At 44.7% G+C, this 17,695-nt stretch overlaps 1 protein-coding gene across 1 annotated transcript in view; it reads right to left on the bottom strand.

Annotated features, from left to right (window-relative positions):
* The window catches only part of LOC121723671 (immunoglobulin superfamily member 22-like), a 24,040-nt gene extending 9,739 nt beyond the window's left edge, over window positions 1–14,301 (bottom strand). The window contains exons 1-14 of the mRNA XM_042109578.1: window positions 14,213–14,301; window positions 12,674–12,992; window positions 12,100–12,240; window positions 11,552–11,688; window positions 6,674–6,773; window positions 6,427–6,463; window positions 5,219–5,396; window positions 4,647–4,760; window positions 4,229–4,391; window positions 3,530–3,805; window positions 3,016–3,300; window positions 2,708–2,832; window positions 1,582–1,723; window positions 576–872 (exon numbers count right to left, since the gene is read on the bottom strand). Coding sequence (XP_041965512.1) covers window positions 576–872; window positions 1,582–1,723; window positions 2,708–2,832; window positions 3,016–3,300; window positions 3,530–3,805; window positions 4,229–4,391; window positions 4,647–4,760; window positions 5,219–5,396; window positions 6,427–6,463; window positions 6,674–6,773; window positions 11,552–11,688; window positions 12,100–12,240; window positions 12,674–12,920 — 2,242 coding nt within the window. The 5' untranslated portion in view covers window positions 12,921–12,992; window positions 14,213–14,301. The remainder of the gene's footprint in view (window positions 1–575; window positions 873–1,581; window positions 1,724–2,707; window positions 2,833–3,015; window positions 3,301–3,529; window positions 3,806–4,228; window positions 4,392–4,646; window positions 4,761–5,218; window positions 5,397–6,426; window positions 6,464–6,673; window positions 6,774–11,551; window positions 11,689–12,099; window positions 12,241–12,673; window positions 12,993–14,212) is intronic.
* Window positions 14,302–17,695: the final 3,394 nt, after the last annotated feature.

The raw sequence follows: 17,695 nt of genomic DNA, 5'->3' as shown, positions 1-17,695 counted from the left end.
GTGTGTGTTTGTTTATGTGTGTGTGTGTGTGTTTATGTGTGTGTGTGTTTATGTGTGTCTGTGTGTGGGTGTGTTTGTGCATGCGTGTGTGTACGCGCCTGAGACATGAGCGTCACGCAGGCAGTGTGCCTAAGGCCCGTTTAACACCGGGAACGTGCCGGGAACGTGGCGTGAACATGGCGTGTCTGCTGCGTGTCTGCTGCGTGTCTGCTGCGTGCCGGCCGCATGGCGTTTTCTATGTCTTTGCTTACAGAAGCGTGTCTGATGCGGCGCTGCGGTGGCCTCTCTTTTTCCTCACTCTTTTGAATGGAAACACTTCCAACATGCTTGCGTGTGGCGTGACAAATAGGCCTGAGTCCTATTTCTAGCAATGCACGCGTTTTCGATGCGGCTCGAGACGCGCCTGAGACGTGCGTGTCACGCAGGCAGTGTGCCAGGTCTAACCTGTTACCATGGGAGCTGAAATAAAACACATAGCTGACATGCTCACGCCACACGCACCCGGTGTAAAACTCACCCTATCTGACCGCTGTCCTTGGGACAGGCCTTCCTCTTCAGGTTGCAGTGGTACTCACCCACCACGTTGAGGTGCAGGTTGGCGACGGCCGTGCCGCAGTCGCTCTTCAGCTTGAGCATGACCGCGCCGCTGTCCTCCCTGACGCAGTGGCTCAGCGTGAGCGTGCTCTGGTCAACACCACGCTCCACCGTCGTACGCACATCCTCCGTCACCTCGATGCCGTCCTTGTACCAGCTGACGCGCGGCGCCGGCTTGCCCCGGAAGGGGATCTTGATGGTGGCCGTCTGCCCGGCCTTCACTGTCACCGGCTGGCTGGACAGCACCTCCAGCATGGTGGTGTCGATGACTGGAGGATCTGGGCAAGGATGGTAGCAATGTGAATGTGTGAGCAACCAATAGGGTCGTTCTAATGTGGTGTCTGCCTTGAATTATGCACTACAAAGGAGGATTTAGCACATAAAACCTAACCCATTCATATCATCTTGTTGCTTTTAATGAGTTCAGTTATGCCAACATGTAGCGTCATGCTTATATAAGTCTAATAATCCTGACTCTACACATATCACGCGTACACATGTGTAAGTTGTAATAAACTTGACACTACATATTCACATATCCTAACCCAGTGGATGCAAGATAATTTGCCTATGATAATGATCGGGATGCCTCCACAGGAGACCCATGATTGCAAAGGTCATAGGAGCCCTTCATGTTGAATATTTTAATGATTCAAGATTTAAGCATTTAAGAGTACCCTAGGCTTTTACAATAGTTGTCATCATTTGCACAAACTGCTGTCAAGGCAGCACAGTCTGAAAGAGCATTAGTACAGTTGGCTCCCCCCAATGTTCCAACACCCTATGTATGCATGTCTACATTTCCTCATCACTATGTAGAGATTTCTCAGAGGCACTCCCATGCCCAGCAGCCCATGACCTGGGGGTCCATCCCTGCCATAAACCTGAACCTGAACAGCCCCTAAACAGCATGTAGTTTACTGTCCCTGATACACCTCGGGCACCACAGCAGCTCTGGCGTCGTAATGCTCTTTGCGTCCAGCCTACCTGCGATGGCCAGCACGGCCTCGCTCTCAGCCCCCTTGGCCCTGAAGGTGTATTTGCCCTCGTGCTCGTCCCCCACGCTGCTGAAGAGCAGCTTGTGCACGGCGCCCTGCTTGACCACCTGCACCCCGCTCAGCTCCGACACCTGCACAGACAAACGAGAAACAGCCCGACCTCACCTCAGACTCGCCCCTGTGATATTACAGCGGAAATCTGCCTGAATTAGTGGTTGTGGTGTAACGATGTAATTTGATCAACCTGCAGGTGGGAGTTATGAGCATATGAGTTATACAAGAAGTTTGAGACACTCTAAACGAATTCAACTTCCCATCAAGAAGCAATTAAAAAATCGCATGAACCGTGGTGCAGATTAAAACAGAAAATAGCAGGGGAGTGTGTAGCCTTTGTGAAGGTTGAGCAGGATTTAGAAGAAAACCTCAGCAGCGATGCTTGACGTCATGCCAATAGGTAAAAGATTTGCGGGAGATTTACATTCATTAAAGTCATTTATTAAGCAGTGCTCTGTGCCTTAACAACCCCAGCCATTTAATGAGCAGGTAGGAGAAGAGTAAACTGATATGGAGGATCTATTTATCTCCCCAAATGATAACAATGTGACATAATTGTGTCACCACAATAAGCTATACATCTGTGCATGCTTGACGTTAACACTTGTGTAACACAAGTCACAACTATAAAGGCTACACAGATATAATTACACCATATTGGATGCTGAGATGTGGTTACAGCTCACCTGCCTGGGGTATATAGTTACTGCACTGTATGTATGAGTGGACATTGCATGTCATGTAAGCGATACCTGTAGACAGATCTGACATACAATAGCCGTGTGGTAAGGATTCCTGTGGATGTTGTCTAATGCTGTGTAGGAGGGGTGTGTGTGTGTGTGTGTGTGTGTGTGTGTGTGTGTGTGTGTGTGTGTGTGTGTGTGTGTGTTTATACAATATGTGTGTGCGTGTGTGTGTGTGTGTGTGTTTGTGTGTGTGTATGTGTATGTGCGTTTGTGTGTGTGTGTGTGTGTATGTGTGTGTGTTTGTGTGTGTGTGTGTGTTTATGTGTGTGTGTGTGTGTGTGTGTGTGTGTGTGTGTGTGTGTGTGTCCTCCTTACCTCTTTCCCATCCTTAAGCCAAATTCCATCCACCTTCTCATCGTTCAGAACCACACACAGCTCGGCCCCTGAACCCGTGGGACACTGCAGGTCCGACAGGCCGCTTGTCACTGAGGCAAACCTCTCTGCACACACACACACACACACACACAGAGAGACACAAGAACAAAGGACATATGACTAACATTAAAACAGATAACTGCCTGGTTCAAATTAACTGTACACTGACATGTTTTAAAACAGTCAGTGGCGGTGTTTTTTTTTTTCTTATTTAAATAAAGGAGCTTTGAGTTGATCTGGTCCTCTACCGTCGACAGTGAGGTTGGCGGAGCTGACGTACTCCTGGGCATCGTTGTCCTGCGTGCACACGATGCTGTACTCGCCGCCGTCCGCCAGGTCACAGTCCTCGACGATCAGCTCGGCGTGCTTGCCTTCGCGCACGAAGATGTAGCGTGGGTTGGCGGTGATGTCACGGCCGTCCATTAGCCATTTGATGTGGACGTCCTTCGAGCTCATCTCACACTCCATGCGTGCTTTGCCTTTCTCCTTCACACGAACGTTCTTCAGGTGACACGCAAACTTAATGGGAATCCCTGTGAGGATGGAACGAGGGTGTCAGCGAAAGAGGAGGCAGGTGAAGGACATTGAAGTAGCATTTGAATGAATAAAATGCATATACATGCATTACAATGCAGGACATGCATATAAATATAAAATGCATACTGTATAAACAAACTTTCACTCATTTAGATTTAAAGTAACGTTGTGTCTCTAAAATCAAGGACATAACGCAAAACTAGGGTGGAAATTAAAGCCTCTTGCTTTCAATGAAGAGGGGTGCAGTGGCTGTCAGGTCGCCCAGGCTCAGGGTGTAGTCTCCTGTGTCGCTTGGACGGACGTCCTTGACCCTCAGCGTGTAGGTCAAGCCGTCCTCGGACACGGACATGTCGTACTTCTCATCCCTCTTCAGCTCCTTGTCCTTGCACTTCCACACTAACGGCACGTCGGTCTTCTTGGAGAGGCGTACCTCGAACGTGGCCGTCTGCCGCTCGGTGACGCGCATGGGCTTCAGGTCCGACACAAACTTCAAAGGCTCGTCTAGACGAGAGAGGAGATGAGCAAGTAGATCAGAGAGGGAAATGGACAGATGAAGTAAAAGATGAGAGGAGAGGAAGATGAAGTAAAAGATGACAGGAGAGAAAGAGCGAGTGTGGATTTCCTCTGGGCTTTATTTCAGTGCCTGGCATGCAACTCTGCAGACTGAACTCTGGTGAGTCTCCTAAGGAAAGAAAATTGGTTGCTGACAGCACCTTTGGCATTTCACCCGTTTTAGAAAGATTACAGAACATTAAAACACAATTAATCTCACAGAGCACTACACCAGGTAGGTACACCAGCTCAGCACTGCACTAAAATACAATAGCATTCTGCAAGAAATATTACAACCCAAAGACTTCACAAAACGCTGAAATATGCACTGCTAGGGAATAATGGGTGGTCCATTTGCATGCGAGTGCTTGCCTATGACGGTGAGCTTGGCGTTGAGGGCCTTGTCCCCGACCTGCAGTGAGTAGGTGCCCGTGTCTTTGAGGCTCACGCTGGCGATGCACAGCATGTGCTTGGTACCCAGCTGCTTCACTTCGTACTTCCCCAGGGAGTACTGGACCCGCAGCAACTCTCCGTCCTGAGTCAGCAAGTACAGGTGTGTGTTTGGAAAAACACACACATACACACACGCATGCACGCACACACGCACCCACGCAGGCACACGCACACGCACACGCACACAGGCACGCATGCACGCACGCACGCACACACACAGGCACACACACACACACACACACACACACACACACACACACGCACACGCACACGCACACGCACGCACGCACACACACGCAGGCACACGCACACACACACATAAAAGCAAGGTTTTTACCTTAAACCAGCGCATCTTGATGTTTGGGTCTTTCAGTTCCATCATGGTTTCAAAAATGACATTGGAGTCAGCCTTTGCTGTAACATCTTGCAAGGGTTTCAGGATCTTGACCATCTGTTTGGTGATTTCACATGCAAACCATAATTACAACAAAACAAAAAAACTACAACACATATTAGGACATGCACTGAATTTACACGCAATACATTGTCTGGGAGACACAGAAATGCTGACAAACGTAACAGACCTTTAACAGCATGGTCTAAACTAACTGTGTTAACCAAACGGCATGGTCTAACCAAACTGCATGCTGTGCATGTGTGGTGTTTGGGTTGCTGCCCCATTGAGATGGAAGCCTTCCCTGGTCAAGTCAAGTCAAGTTCATTTATATAGCTCATTTCATACACAGAGGTCATTCAATGTGCTTTACATAAACAAAAGCAAACAGGAATAGCTAATAAAAGTAATCATTAAAATACATTAAAAAAAAACAACACAGAATGATTACTCAGTGATAGTGATACTAGTCAAGCGCCCAGTGAACAGCAGTACTGTCTATGGAGATTCTCTACCTCCACATCCTCTCTCCTCTTCAGCTCCTTCAGCTTCTTCAGGATGCCCCTGAAGTCCGTGAAGCCATGCTCAGCACAGATGCGCTCGTAGTCCTTCTTGTCGGCTCCCGCCAGGATCTTCAGCATCTCCTCCTCCGTGGGAGGCCTCCTCTCCTCTCTCCTCAGGGTCTGCACATTCCTGGCCAGCCAGGAGGATCAAGAGCCAAAGCGTCAGATTTATTTTGACACATTATAGTTGAAATGACTACCGTTATATGCTTACTCTCTATTGCATGTAACAAGTACCAGTAAGACTTCAGTTTGGAGAACTTTGGAGTACATAACTAATATTTGCATGTATTAGTGCTCAACAAGGTCTGTATTAAGCATCATTGCACGGCATGCCTTTTGGATGCTTATTAAACACTATCTTATTCTTAGCCAATAGGTAATTTCTTCTTGGGAAATCCTTAATGAGCAACTAGTTGGTCTTGATCTAAGGCTATATGGGGTATATAGTATGAATCAAGTTAGAGAGCTTATGGACTCCTAATTCTCTGTCTGAATATGGGACTTACAGTGACAGAATAGTTCTATTTTGAGTCATACTACTGTATTTAGATCATGACAAACCAGCTGTTTATTAAGAATTTACCAAGATCAAATCACCTATTCAGTATGAATAAGAAATTGTTGAAAATAATGTGAATGAATGTAATGACACATACAGACCTCGTTGAGCACTAATACATACACACAATACTTAAGTATAAGTATAATATACTCTTTTGATCCCGTGAGGGAAATTTGATCTCTGCATGTATCCCAATCCGTAGTTAGTGAAACACACTCAGCACACAGTGAACACACAGTGAGGTGAAGCACACACTAATCCCGGCGCAGTGAGCTGCCTGCTACAACAGCGGCGCTCGGAGTGAGGGGTGAGGAGCAGTGAGGGGTTTAGGTTCCTTGCTCAAGGGCACTTCAGCCGCTTCCTACTGGTCGGGGTTCGAACTGGCAACCATCCGGTTACAAGTCCGAAGCGCTAACCAGTAGGCCACGGCTGCCCCAATTCATGAATGCCTACTTATTCATAAATGCCTAACATGTGTTCCCTAAAGTAAAGAACAATTAACTATTGAGAGAGGAGAAATGTGATTTTTGAAATGGCTGTTTGTGGGTTAATAAATCCAGTGAGAGGACTGTAGAGTACAGTACATACTACTCACCGTTTCTTCAGCATCTTCTTGAAGTCCATGGCTGGATCTGAGTTACAAACATGTTTTCATGAGAAAGGGAATGTTTGCAAAGGTGTTTGTAAATGTACATTTCATGCACACAAACTCACACACAGGCACAAATGCAAACTCACACAACCACCCACCCACCCACACACACACACACACACACACACACAGACACACACACACACACACACATGCACACACACACACACACACACACATTCTTGCTTACTCTCAGTCACCACCAGGGACACGGCGTACACGGCGTCTCCATGATCATTGGAGGCGACGCATTTGTAGACATCAGCATCCTCCAGAGACAAGGGTTTGATCTGTGAAAAAGAAATCATCACACCACCTTAGATTTCACTCCATGCATTTCCCACATCAGACACAAGGGGGCAGTGCAGTGCTGAGGCTTTGCTGCACTCCACCTCTAGATGGAACAGATGGTTAGTGGGGTGGCTAAGATTTTCATCAGAATCGATCACTTTGCGAAATTAAATTTGGTATGAAGGCTCACAAAGGGGGTCTGATCAGATTTAGGACCGTAGGCGCTCAAAATTTGGCCCCTGGGGGCCATAGCGGCCGAAAAATGGCCGCCAGATATGGATTTCGTAATGGGAAAATGAATTAAAAGCTACCAGAAACATAAAATACAATAACACATTTCAACATAAATACATGTAAATATGAGCACACTTTCACATGTAAACTTTAAAATATAAGATATGTTTTAAAAAAAACTGAAAATGGCAGCCAAATATGGATTTCATAATGTCATAATGGATAGATGACAGAAATTAACAATAAAAAAATGTATAAACAAACACATTTGCACAAAATCCACATTTGGTCATCAATCAATCCAGTTCATTTTTAAACAAAAAGGAAAAGAGGTTATTATGATATCTATCAGAAATGATGTACTTTTTAAATGTATATTTAAATGTTTAATATTAAATTGTGTGCATACTAATACTCATCATTTTTACTTGGTAGTTTGTCAGTGACTCCTCCTTATTCAGTCAGTAGGTTTCATCTTGTGGTGGCCACAGTTGTATATTATTCTCTTTAAAATCTAGGGAACTGGTGGGATTTTTTACTACAAGTACGATAAAGGCAAAGTCAGTTGAATGTGTTTCTCACTGTTACTCAGTAAAAATAGTGTAGGCTAATACTGCAAATTAGCAAACATAACTCAGACAGGCAAATATAACATCAAATAGGTTTTAGTCTGCAGGAATTTAGAGTTAGGATTCTGTGAAATAAAGTGGGTGTACATTTCCACAGAATTTCATTTAGGCTGGTTATCTAAACTAGCTGCAATTCCTCAAAAAAAAAAAATCCTATTTATTTCATTGTAACTCTGTGCTATTGTATGGCTAGTTTATACCACCAAAAGCTAATCTCAGTCAATTCTTTGCTCTTCAAATGCTCTCACCTTGACTAGAAGTTATTAGATATTACACACAGTTGCAATGATCAGGCACTCAATGGATGTCATCAGAAATGCAATTAATCATTTGCATCCAGAGCCTATTTGCCGTGGCCAAGCAAATACAGTGGAAGTGGCCAAATAGATATGGTGAAATTGTCATTCTTTTTGGGGGTCTCCACATTGAGATGGCATTCTTGAGGACTTTAAGGGACTGGCTGCAAGGAAGTGGTTGGGTAGAGGCTCTTGTTCAAGCAGACATTACCACAACAGGCACAGCTGACTTTCTTAAAAGTGGCCCATGTTGCTCATGTGTTGGGCTTTGATGAATGGTGCAAGAGGCAAAAAGATACAGTCCCACATTTCAGTATTGGGCCACAGTTATGGAACTTGAGCTGTCTTTTTTGATCTTTGTAGGTCTCTGCGGCTGGGTTCTTTTAACATGTATCTTGATGCCTTGGCTGACCTCACACCATGGTTTTTCGCCCTTGATCATACCAATTATGCCAGATGGATTCCGGTACATTTGAGGGACATGGCAGAGCTCCCCACCAAGCATCCACAAGTTTACAAGGAGTTCTTGGCTGGCGATTTTGTTGTGCAGAAGTCGAAGAGTGTGTTCTCTGCAATTCCCATCGATCAAGCCCATGAGCAGAATAATGCCCGTGTGAAGGGGGATGGTGGAGCCGTTGGCTTGCTAGGCAATCCTAGTACACTGCGGCGGTGGCCTGAAGTGGCTAGGGTTATCCAAGAATTTGAAGAGGCACATCAGAGTGGCCATAAGGACAGAATTAGGCATCACCATGAACAAACCCTACACTTGTGCTTGATTCAAAAGAAATAGCTGACCCTTGTGCGATAAAGACTGTGCAGAATGTTCATCAAATTGGACAAGATCAATTCAAGGCATTTACACTCGATCGCCTAGTCAATACAACAAAATCTATTTATGATCCCATTTGTCACAATAAATTGAAGGTCTTCCAAACAAGTTCTATGAAAACTCGCAGCAACAGTCAACAAAGATTAGTGACTTTCAGAAAAGATATGGAACTCTTTTCAAGGCTTTACATAGGTTGCCAGAACAGGGAAGGAAATCTTGAGGAATTCTTCTGCCATGAAAATCAGCCTTGCCCTCCAGCTTTCTCTGAGAATGGCAAGCTCAGCCAGTGTACCAAGAGTGACCTCCTGTTTTGTCTTGAATAAGGTTGTCCTCCCAAGTTAGAGGCTCCCAATGTCTCCTGTGTTGTCCTTGATGGAGCAGCAATCATAATGCTCAAGTCTACTGGCTCAAGAAAGATCTGCAGAGTATGCCCATTAAGTGTTCCTTCCTTATATTTCCTTGTGTCATCAAAAATCAACTTGTGACGTGTTGACTTGGTATAGGACAGGTACTTTGCAGACTCCATCAAAGGCACTGCAAGAGCAAAGTGTGGTAAAGGGATCCGCAGGCGTGTATGTGCTGAAGCAGCTTTGCCAGCGAACTGGCAGAGCTTTCTAAGGGTGGATCAAAATAAAGTCATTTGATGATGGAGAGAAGCAACTTGTCATTACTCAGGGAGGTAACATCCTCTGCAAGCCACAGCTGTCTGACACATGTGCTTTATCTCCATGCAACCATGAGAAAGCAGATAGCAGGATGATTTTGCATGCATCTCATGCTGCGCAGAATGGCCATCAAAAGGTCATGATTCGAACTGTTGATACAGATGTCATTGTGCTGGCATTTTCTGTGGTGCAATGCCTTGGTGACACTAGGTTGCAATTGGAACAGGAAAGAATTTTATGCCCATTGCAGCACATGAAATTGCACACAGCCTTAGTCCTGAGAAGGCACGTGCACTTCCAATGTTTCATGCTCTGACTGGTTGTGAATCAGTGTCTAGCTTTGTTGGTTATGGAAAAAAAACAGCATGGGCAACATAAGTCCTCCCCAAATTTACTCAGGCATTGTTGGAATTGAGCTGTGCTCCATCTGATATTCCCTCACACATATATCAGAGACAATTGAAAGATTCACAGTTCTGCTGTATGACAGAACCAGTACATGTGAGAGCGTGAACACGTCTAGGAAAAAGCTTTTTTCAAAAAGCCACAGTGTTCGCTGAATTCCAAGTGCAGCTCTTGAACAGCATGTGAAAAAGGCAACATATCAGGGTGGTCATATTTGGGGCCAAGTATTACTGTCTTCTCCTCATTTGCCTTGTCCATCTAAATGGGGGTGGGTCAAAACAGAGGATGGCAGTTTTGAACCATACTGGACCTCACTTGCTGAAGCATCTAAAGCCTGCTATGAACTTATTGCCTGCAAATGTACAAAAGCTGTAGCAAATGCAAATGCAGAGCAGCATCACTGCAGTGTACTGCTTCATGTTTATGTGAGGGAGAATGTCAGAGAGTGTAAAGCGTGTGTAAAATCATTTTTTTGCTTCTTGACTGAGACAAAAGTGGTCATTAAATTCAGCATGGAATTTTAGAATCGTATATGTTATGTTATTAATTAAATCTTGTGTTAATATTCAAAGCTCAACAGCTGAAGAGTTGAACTACTGTACTGGTTCTTTGTTCTGTTTCTTGTTATGCAGGTCTACATTAAAAAGACAAAATTTTTTTTAAAAAAAAATTAAAAAAAACTAATCCGAATGAGCCTTGCCATGGTGGATTAGCCTGTGTGTCTCTTTCCATGTCAGCTGTTTAAAAACAGTTGACCTTTTTGTATCACCATTTGTGAATTGCTTTGGTAGAGACCAGACAAACATCAGCTCTTAATCACTTAATCACGCTCTTGATCACATAATATGACATTCACATCACATAACATGAATCTTGAATTTCCCCTAGGGATCAATAAAGTATATATATCTATCTATCTATGAATTTACAGATTTTAATTAACCCATATAGTAATATTTAGTATTACAGGAGCAACTTTTAAAACATATCTTATATTTTAAAGTTTAAAGACCTTCTATGTGAAAGTGTGCTCATATTTACATGTATTTATGGTGAAATATGTTATTGCATTTTATGTTTCTGGCAGCTTTTAATCCATTTTCCCATTACGAATTCCATATTTAGCGGCCATTTATGACCCCCAGGGGTCAAATTCCGAGCGCCTACGGTCCTAAATCTGATCAGACCCCCTTTGTGAGCCTTCCTACTAAATTTGATGCTTTTATCGCAAAGTGATTGTTTTTTGCGCTTAATTTAACCGGCCTACGGGGTATGCATATGCTGAGCTACTAAATGCTAATTGCTTGATCATAGAGCTTTGAGCTGCTTTGAAGACACTTGCCTGGAACAGGAGAAGGGCACTAAATCTTCTCGTTGCACATCTCACGGAATGCAAACTGATGATTTAAAACGCTACTTATCCCAGCATAACACTTGAGGAATGTTCTTGATAGGCTTGATGTGAGTGTTAAGTTAACTCAGTGCATATCAAGTTGGCTTTGTCTCTCGTAAATAGAGATAACAGCTGTTTTATGATGTGCTGATGTGGACAGTCCTGGGAAGTCCTTCCTTGCAGAAACGCTTATAAACGACTCATTTTAAAGCCTTGAGGAAAAATAAAATGTGATAACCTCGAATATGCAATGGAAGCGTGAAATTGTGTCCGTAACGCATCAGTGGTCACTATTAAGATTTCGTAGGTCTTTGAAACAGCCTCACCTTTAAAACATGCTGCTTATTGATGGTGTCAAAGTAAGTCGTTGTGCCCTCTGATAGAGGCTTGCCGCTCTCTCTCACCCACGCCACTGTTGGCTTCGGCTTCCCTATCACCTTCACTTTAAAAGACACCTTGTCTCCTAAAGTCACAGAGTCATGAAATATGAAATGTAATAGTGAGTACCCAACTGCTGGAATAGCAGGTCTTCATAAAGGTAATTTGCAATTCAATTAATAAGTTCAATAAGTAGCAATTCAATTATTTATCTTCACACTTTATTTAAGCTGACATTTGAAGCAAGCAGAGGGATTGACACTGTGCAACTTTCTAGACAATTACACATGGCTGTAAAAATATGGTATAAAAATCGACTAAGTATGAATGTTAAATTTGGAATGCTGTAAATATGCTCAAGTAAGTGCTCTGTGATAGACAAATCAATGGACCTGATAGTCAACGCACAGTGAAATAGGTTTAGAAATGAGATGGCAAATGTTACTTTAGTTTATTTCCAAATATGCTTGGGTCTTATGTTCTGGACACAACTCACCCTCCTGAGCAGTGATTGGACGAGGCTTCAGCTCAAAGTCTGGCATGGACTCCGCTGGAGGGATCGTAGAGGATTTCTGCACCTGGCTGTAAGACTCTACAATGGCAGACGTCTTTCTTTGGACCACTGTCCGCTCTGCGCCTGTAGATAGACACATACGCACACACATACATACACACGCACGTTCACACACACACACACACACACACACACACACACACACACACACACACACACACATACACTCACACACACACAAACACACACACACACACATACACCAGTTTAACATTCTGTCATGAAAACTTTTTGATTGGTTTTCACTCCAGTGAATTAGGAATGCTGGTGTTTAAATGTCAGTTCATTTGTGGAAATTTGTTTCAGAGCCTTCAGCTGATCAATGGTGAGGTTCAGAGAGCTCCTGACTCTAATCAATCCTACCAATGGAGGATATTACAGATGGCAGATAGGAACTACATTAATCCCTGAGGAAACTGAGAAAAAGTCAAGGAGATAATCCAATTTCACACAGATGGATATTTGCATTACATTTGGGAGAAATTCTGGGGCTTACCATCAACGCCTCTGGATGTCTGGGAAATTCTGCGGACTTTGGTGACCGTGGAGGAGGATGAGGAGGTGGAGGAAGACATTGTTGAAGAGGATGAGGATGAAGACGAGGTCATTTGGACTTCAGAAAAGTGCTCTGAGACGCTTGCTGAGGACTTCACCTCAGAGAAGCTCTCCCTGATGGCACTGCTGGACTGGGCCTCTGATAGGACCTCCATCACGCCCCCTGTGGACTGGATGACCTCTGCCATGGCAACTTGTTTGACCTTCGACCTTTAGCTGTGCTGCCAAGACTGGTGATGTAACTAGCTTTGATTGGGGCTCTAAGGGCATGGAGAGATACTTTTTTATTTTTTCATTCAACATTTTCTGAAGACTTAAACACTTAAACTTGACAATATTTCATAATCATCAATTAATCACGCAATTAACTAATATAATCCATCTAATGAAGAAAGTCTGACTTTCTCTTGCTTCAACTTTGAAAAACACAGAGGATGATGTTGAAAATCTACTTGGTGCATTGCAACTGGTATGTAACAGTTGTAGATCAGAGATAGCAGTTGGTGCCATTGCTTCCCTCTGTCTCCATCATGGTAGGAAGTGATGCATACTGACATATGAGTCATCGAGCTCCTTGTTTCGCAGATGTTAAAGTACATCACTCAAGGTGGTGTGTCTGTAAACGTGCGCGCGAGTCTCTTGGGTCGCCCCGTCATGCCGACTCCCTTAAGCAGCTGATTCCAAAATAAGTACATCGTCAAGCGGAGACAGAATTGCGGTTCGTACAAATACACTCACTGATGCCCTTTGATAGGTAAATACCTGCTTTGTGTGTTAGTGGGATAACTCTACAAGTGTACACTTCTTAAGCAGCAGCCGAGAGATAGAGGCATATTAATGATGGAAAAAACATTCCTCAAGCTATTTTCAGCATGCTAAACTTCAGCCAATAATTAACAGCAAAGCTGGGTGTTAGTCACCTCCAACTTCAAACACTGTGGTACCCATGAACCCTACAAACACTTGCAAGGCCAGAGGGAAGTGAGGGGTGGGTTGTGGAGATAGAAATTCTACACATCTTTGATGAGCTTGCCTTCAGTCAAGAGCAGGGTTTTAAAAACCGAGAGGATTACAGCGTTGTTAGACAAGCGGTGTGTTTGTTCTTCCTCATAAACAGCCTTTTGTGAATCACCTAATCGCTGCCATGAACTTTCACAGTCAATTTGAAATAAGCCCGTTCAGGCTGAGCGTCTCCTCCTCGCACACTTCTGAGGTTACACCACTTGAAACTGGAAATGTTTAAGAAGATTACAAGGTCACATGCATTTTTGCCTTGAGTGCTAAGTCCCATAATACCAGTCAAGGTTGTTTCTTTCTGACTTTTGACTGACTTCTCTCTCTCTCTCACACACACACACACACACACACACTCAATTGTTTTTATTTGGAATTATTAATACACAACAACCCACAGTCCCTCTCTCTCTCTCTCTGTTCCCTGTCTCGATATCAATCGCATAAACAAAGCCAGATGCCTTACCTTCAAATCAGGCAGTCTTAGTTCTCGCACCTTTGGACACCAGAATGCTCGTGTGAAGGTGTTTGTGGGGGCGAAGACTTGCTTGTCTTCTTGAGTGGCTGGTTAAGCTGTGAGTCTCTCCTCTGCTCTGCTCTCCTCTCCACTCCTCTGTCTAGCACCTGGGACGTGCCATCCCAGTACCGGACAAATAAGGCGCTGCGCTGAGGCGGACAGAAGTGGGCCTGGGCATTCAAGCATCTCCCTGGAGTCAGCTTGACCTTCCGCGACCCGCCTCTCAGCAGCCTCCAACCCACTTGCCACTCCCTCCGGTGTCCAGAGAGTATAATTCAGGACAACTGCATCCTCTCTCCACTTGTTCAACTTCAGCGCCGTCCTCTACACGACACAACACAACCATAATACTCAACACCCCATTTAATGTTATTCCCCTGTGAAACTGTGCAGCTATTCTCTGAGTATAAATAAAAAAGAAAAACTTTTTTCAGTAATCTTTATTTCATTTATTATGTGTTTCTCAGAGGTGTCAACATTTGTTTGTGTGTCGTGTGTGTGTGTGTGTGTGTGTGTGTGTGTGTGTGGATATCCCGTTTCCCTGCTTCTGTGTGTGACATTGAAAATGTGTGCAGGAATCCACCAACACAGGCCCTGAATATGGAATGCCGCACCGCGTGGTGGGTGCCTGTGGATGCGGTGGCGTCGTCCGTGTGTGTGTGTGTGTGTGTGTGAGTGTGTGTGAGAGAGAGAGATGTCGCGGCGGGGGCATGTGGATGGGGTGGCTTCGTCCGTGTGTGTGTGTGTGTGTGTGAGTGTGTGTGAGAGAGAGAGATGTCGCGGCGGGGGCATGTGGATGGGGTGGCTTCGTCCGTGTGTGTGTGTGTGTGTGTGAGTGTGTGTGAGAGAGAGAGATGTCGCGGCGGGGGCATGTGGATGGGGTGGCTTCGTCCTTGCTCTACCTCTCTGTCTACTCAGTCATTCCTCTCGCAGCAGTGCGGACACCTGACCTAATTCATCTGACGCTCTGCTTCATTCCCCATACACACACACACACACACACACACATACACACACAGTTCAGTTACTGAGTAATGCAGAGATGCACACACTGCGAGGCTACTGATGCTCCTGCGCCAATGGATTCAATGTCCCGGAGTTGCACTATGCAGTCCTCAATCCTCATCTTTTACCAGTGTCCCAGATACTGCATATGCACTACAGACACACTATTTTGTCTTGGAAAAGGCCACAATTGAGAATATCTTTCTTTGCTAAATGAAAAGATATAACAGATAATATAGCAGCGGTACTTAGATGGGAATGAAGTAACCCTGTGGATGAATGTACAGTATTTACACAGGCAAATAATGTAGGCCTAAATCTTATTTAATTCTCTCTTGCACATGGCTGTATCCATGGTCACACTAATCACCAATAGGACTAATGACCAATGTCTGTGTGGATGACTGTAATGATGGAGTGAAATAAAGTAAATCTGTTTTCATCCCCTCTTGTTCATCCCCTAATGATGTCTGCGGGTGTGTGCACTAGCTGTGACCGGCTGCCTTCGTTTGTTTGTTCTCGGCATCTCTTGCCACAGATCAGAGCTTCGCACAGATCAGCTTAACAAGTGTGAAAAAACCATTAGGTCTGACAGACTGCCGTTTAGCCCTGGCTGAGATATCTGGCAACATTAGCCTCTGCCATGTTACGTGGAAAAGAGAAGACAGAAGTATCCCCGTGTGAAGCCACCTCATCTCGCCTTGCCTGGAAGCGATGAAGATCACAGGATCATAATGAGGTCGTTAACTTTAATGGGAGTCTGACAGCAGGGCTATTTGGAGAAGCAATTAGGTCACCTCACCTGTTTGAAGAGGAATGCGTTTTGGGGAAGCTGAGCGTTATTCTGGAGATCTCACAGGAACGCTGGAATGATGCAGGATGCCATTTGATGACGAGGAGTCTCCTCCTATTGTTCCCCAGGGTGGGGGGAAATGTTTATATCTATGCCCTTATTAGGAAACTGCAGTAGTGTGGCATTTTTTGTGAGTCACTGTGTGTGTGTTTGTGTGTGTGTGTGTGTGTGTGTGTGGGGGGGGGGGGTCTGAGAGAGAGAGGGAAAGACAGAGAGAGCTAGTGAAAGAGAGAGAGAGAAAGAGAGAGAGAGAGGCAATGTAACGGGGGGGATCTGAGAGAGAGAGGGAAAGACAGAGAGAGCTAGTGAAAGAGAGAGAGAGAGAAAGAGTGAGGCAATGTAACCAGAAGTGAAGAGTTCACTGAAGCTGTCTGGATGATAGGTGACATACAGTAAGCAGCATCTGAGCAGGCCCTGATCAGAGTGAGAAATGTAACTAAATGATCACATGTGCTGCGTGTGGCCAAAAAGGTGATGAAGTTCATAACATAAGTTCATTAGTCATGAATGAATGAATTCAGTAAAAGTAAATTGCACTGAAACAGTACTGACAGATGAGACCACTTCCTGTCTAATCAGCCCAATATTAGCTCATCTTGCACTGCGGTGGCACTGTGCCCATTGAATTTAGCTGGGCACATGCCCATCCAGATGTACTACATCGGGATGTTGTATATTTTAAAATAATGCCTCCATCTTTGAATATATATTTTTATATTATATATATTTTTTGTGGAAGGCCCTCAAGTCCCCTGCTCTAATTGTGCTCACCCAATATTTTGTCTTGCCCAACGACCCTTCTTCCTCTGTTTTTCTCTTAACTGCAAGCTGTTACACCGTCTCAGTGTGTTATTTCCAGAGGGAGACAGTGCCAGAGGAAGGGGAGGGTGATGCAAGATGCCCCCTGCCCCCCTGCCCCCAGCAGCAAGATGCCCCCTGCCCCCCCCCCCCCCCACAGCAGCCACTAATCCACACCCAGCGAGTCTGTGGCACTCTGATGTGTGAGCACCTTGCTGATGAAAAGGCCACTTTCTTAATCCACTTGACATTTCGGTGTAGGCCGCCCAGATTAGCGGTCCACCTGCCAGCGGCGGGGACAGACACAAAGAGATTTCATGCCCTGTGCCACTCGCAAGCTGTCGGCATCAAAAAGGGAAGAAAGATTTGGGGTGGAAAAAGTAAACAAACACAGATAAATCCAGGGAAATACAAGCATATCTCTGCTAGTCTACCTTCTCAAATACAGTTTGTGCTTGGATTATGATTTGGAAACTCACTACAAAATATGCTCATTGGTACTCAACTCATAAACCTGGGTGGTTGATATCCAGATGTTCATTTACTTTACTACTGGGGCTACTCTCTCATTATGCTTATGATAGGATCCGTAATCTAATATTCCCATTACACACTCCAGCTCTTCTCAGATGACCATCCCATCCCTCGCCCACGCTTTACACTCTACTGACAGCATGTTCACACACACCTCGTCTCTAGGGGCAACAGAACAGAGGTGTGACCTGATGTACAGTTAAGGCCCAAATCATATACCTACCCTACCAATGGCAAATTTG

Source organism: Alosa sapidissima, chromosome 11 (genome assembly GCF_018492685.1).
Source record: "Alosa sapidissima isolate fAloSap1 chromosome 11, fAloSap1.pri, whole genome shotgun sequence".
Taxonomy (NCBI): Eukaryota; Metazoa; Chordata; class Actinopteri; order Clupeiformes; family Clupeidae; genus Alosa; species Alosa sapidissima.
This window is presented reverse-complemented; position numbering and strand designations above follow the sequence as displayed.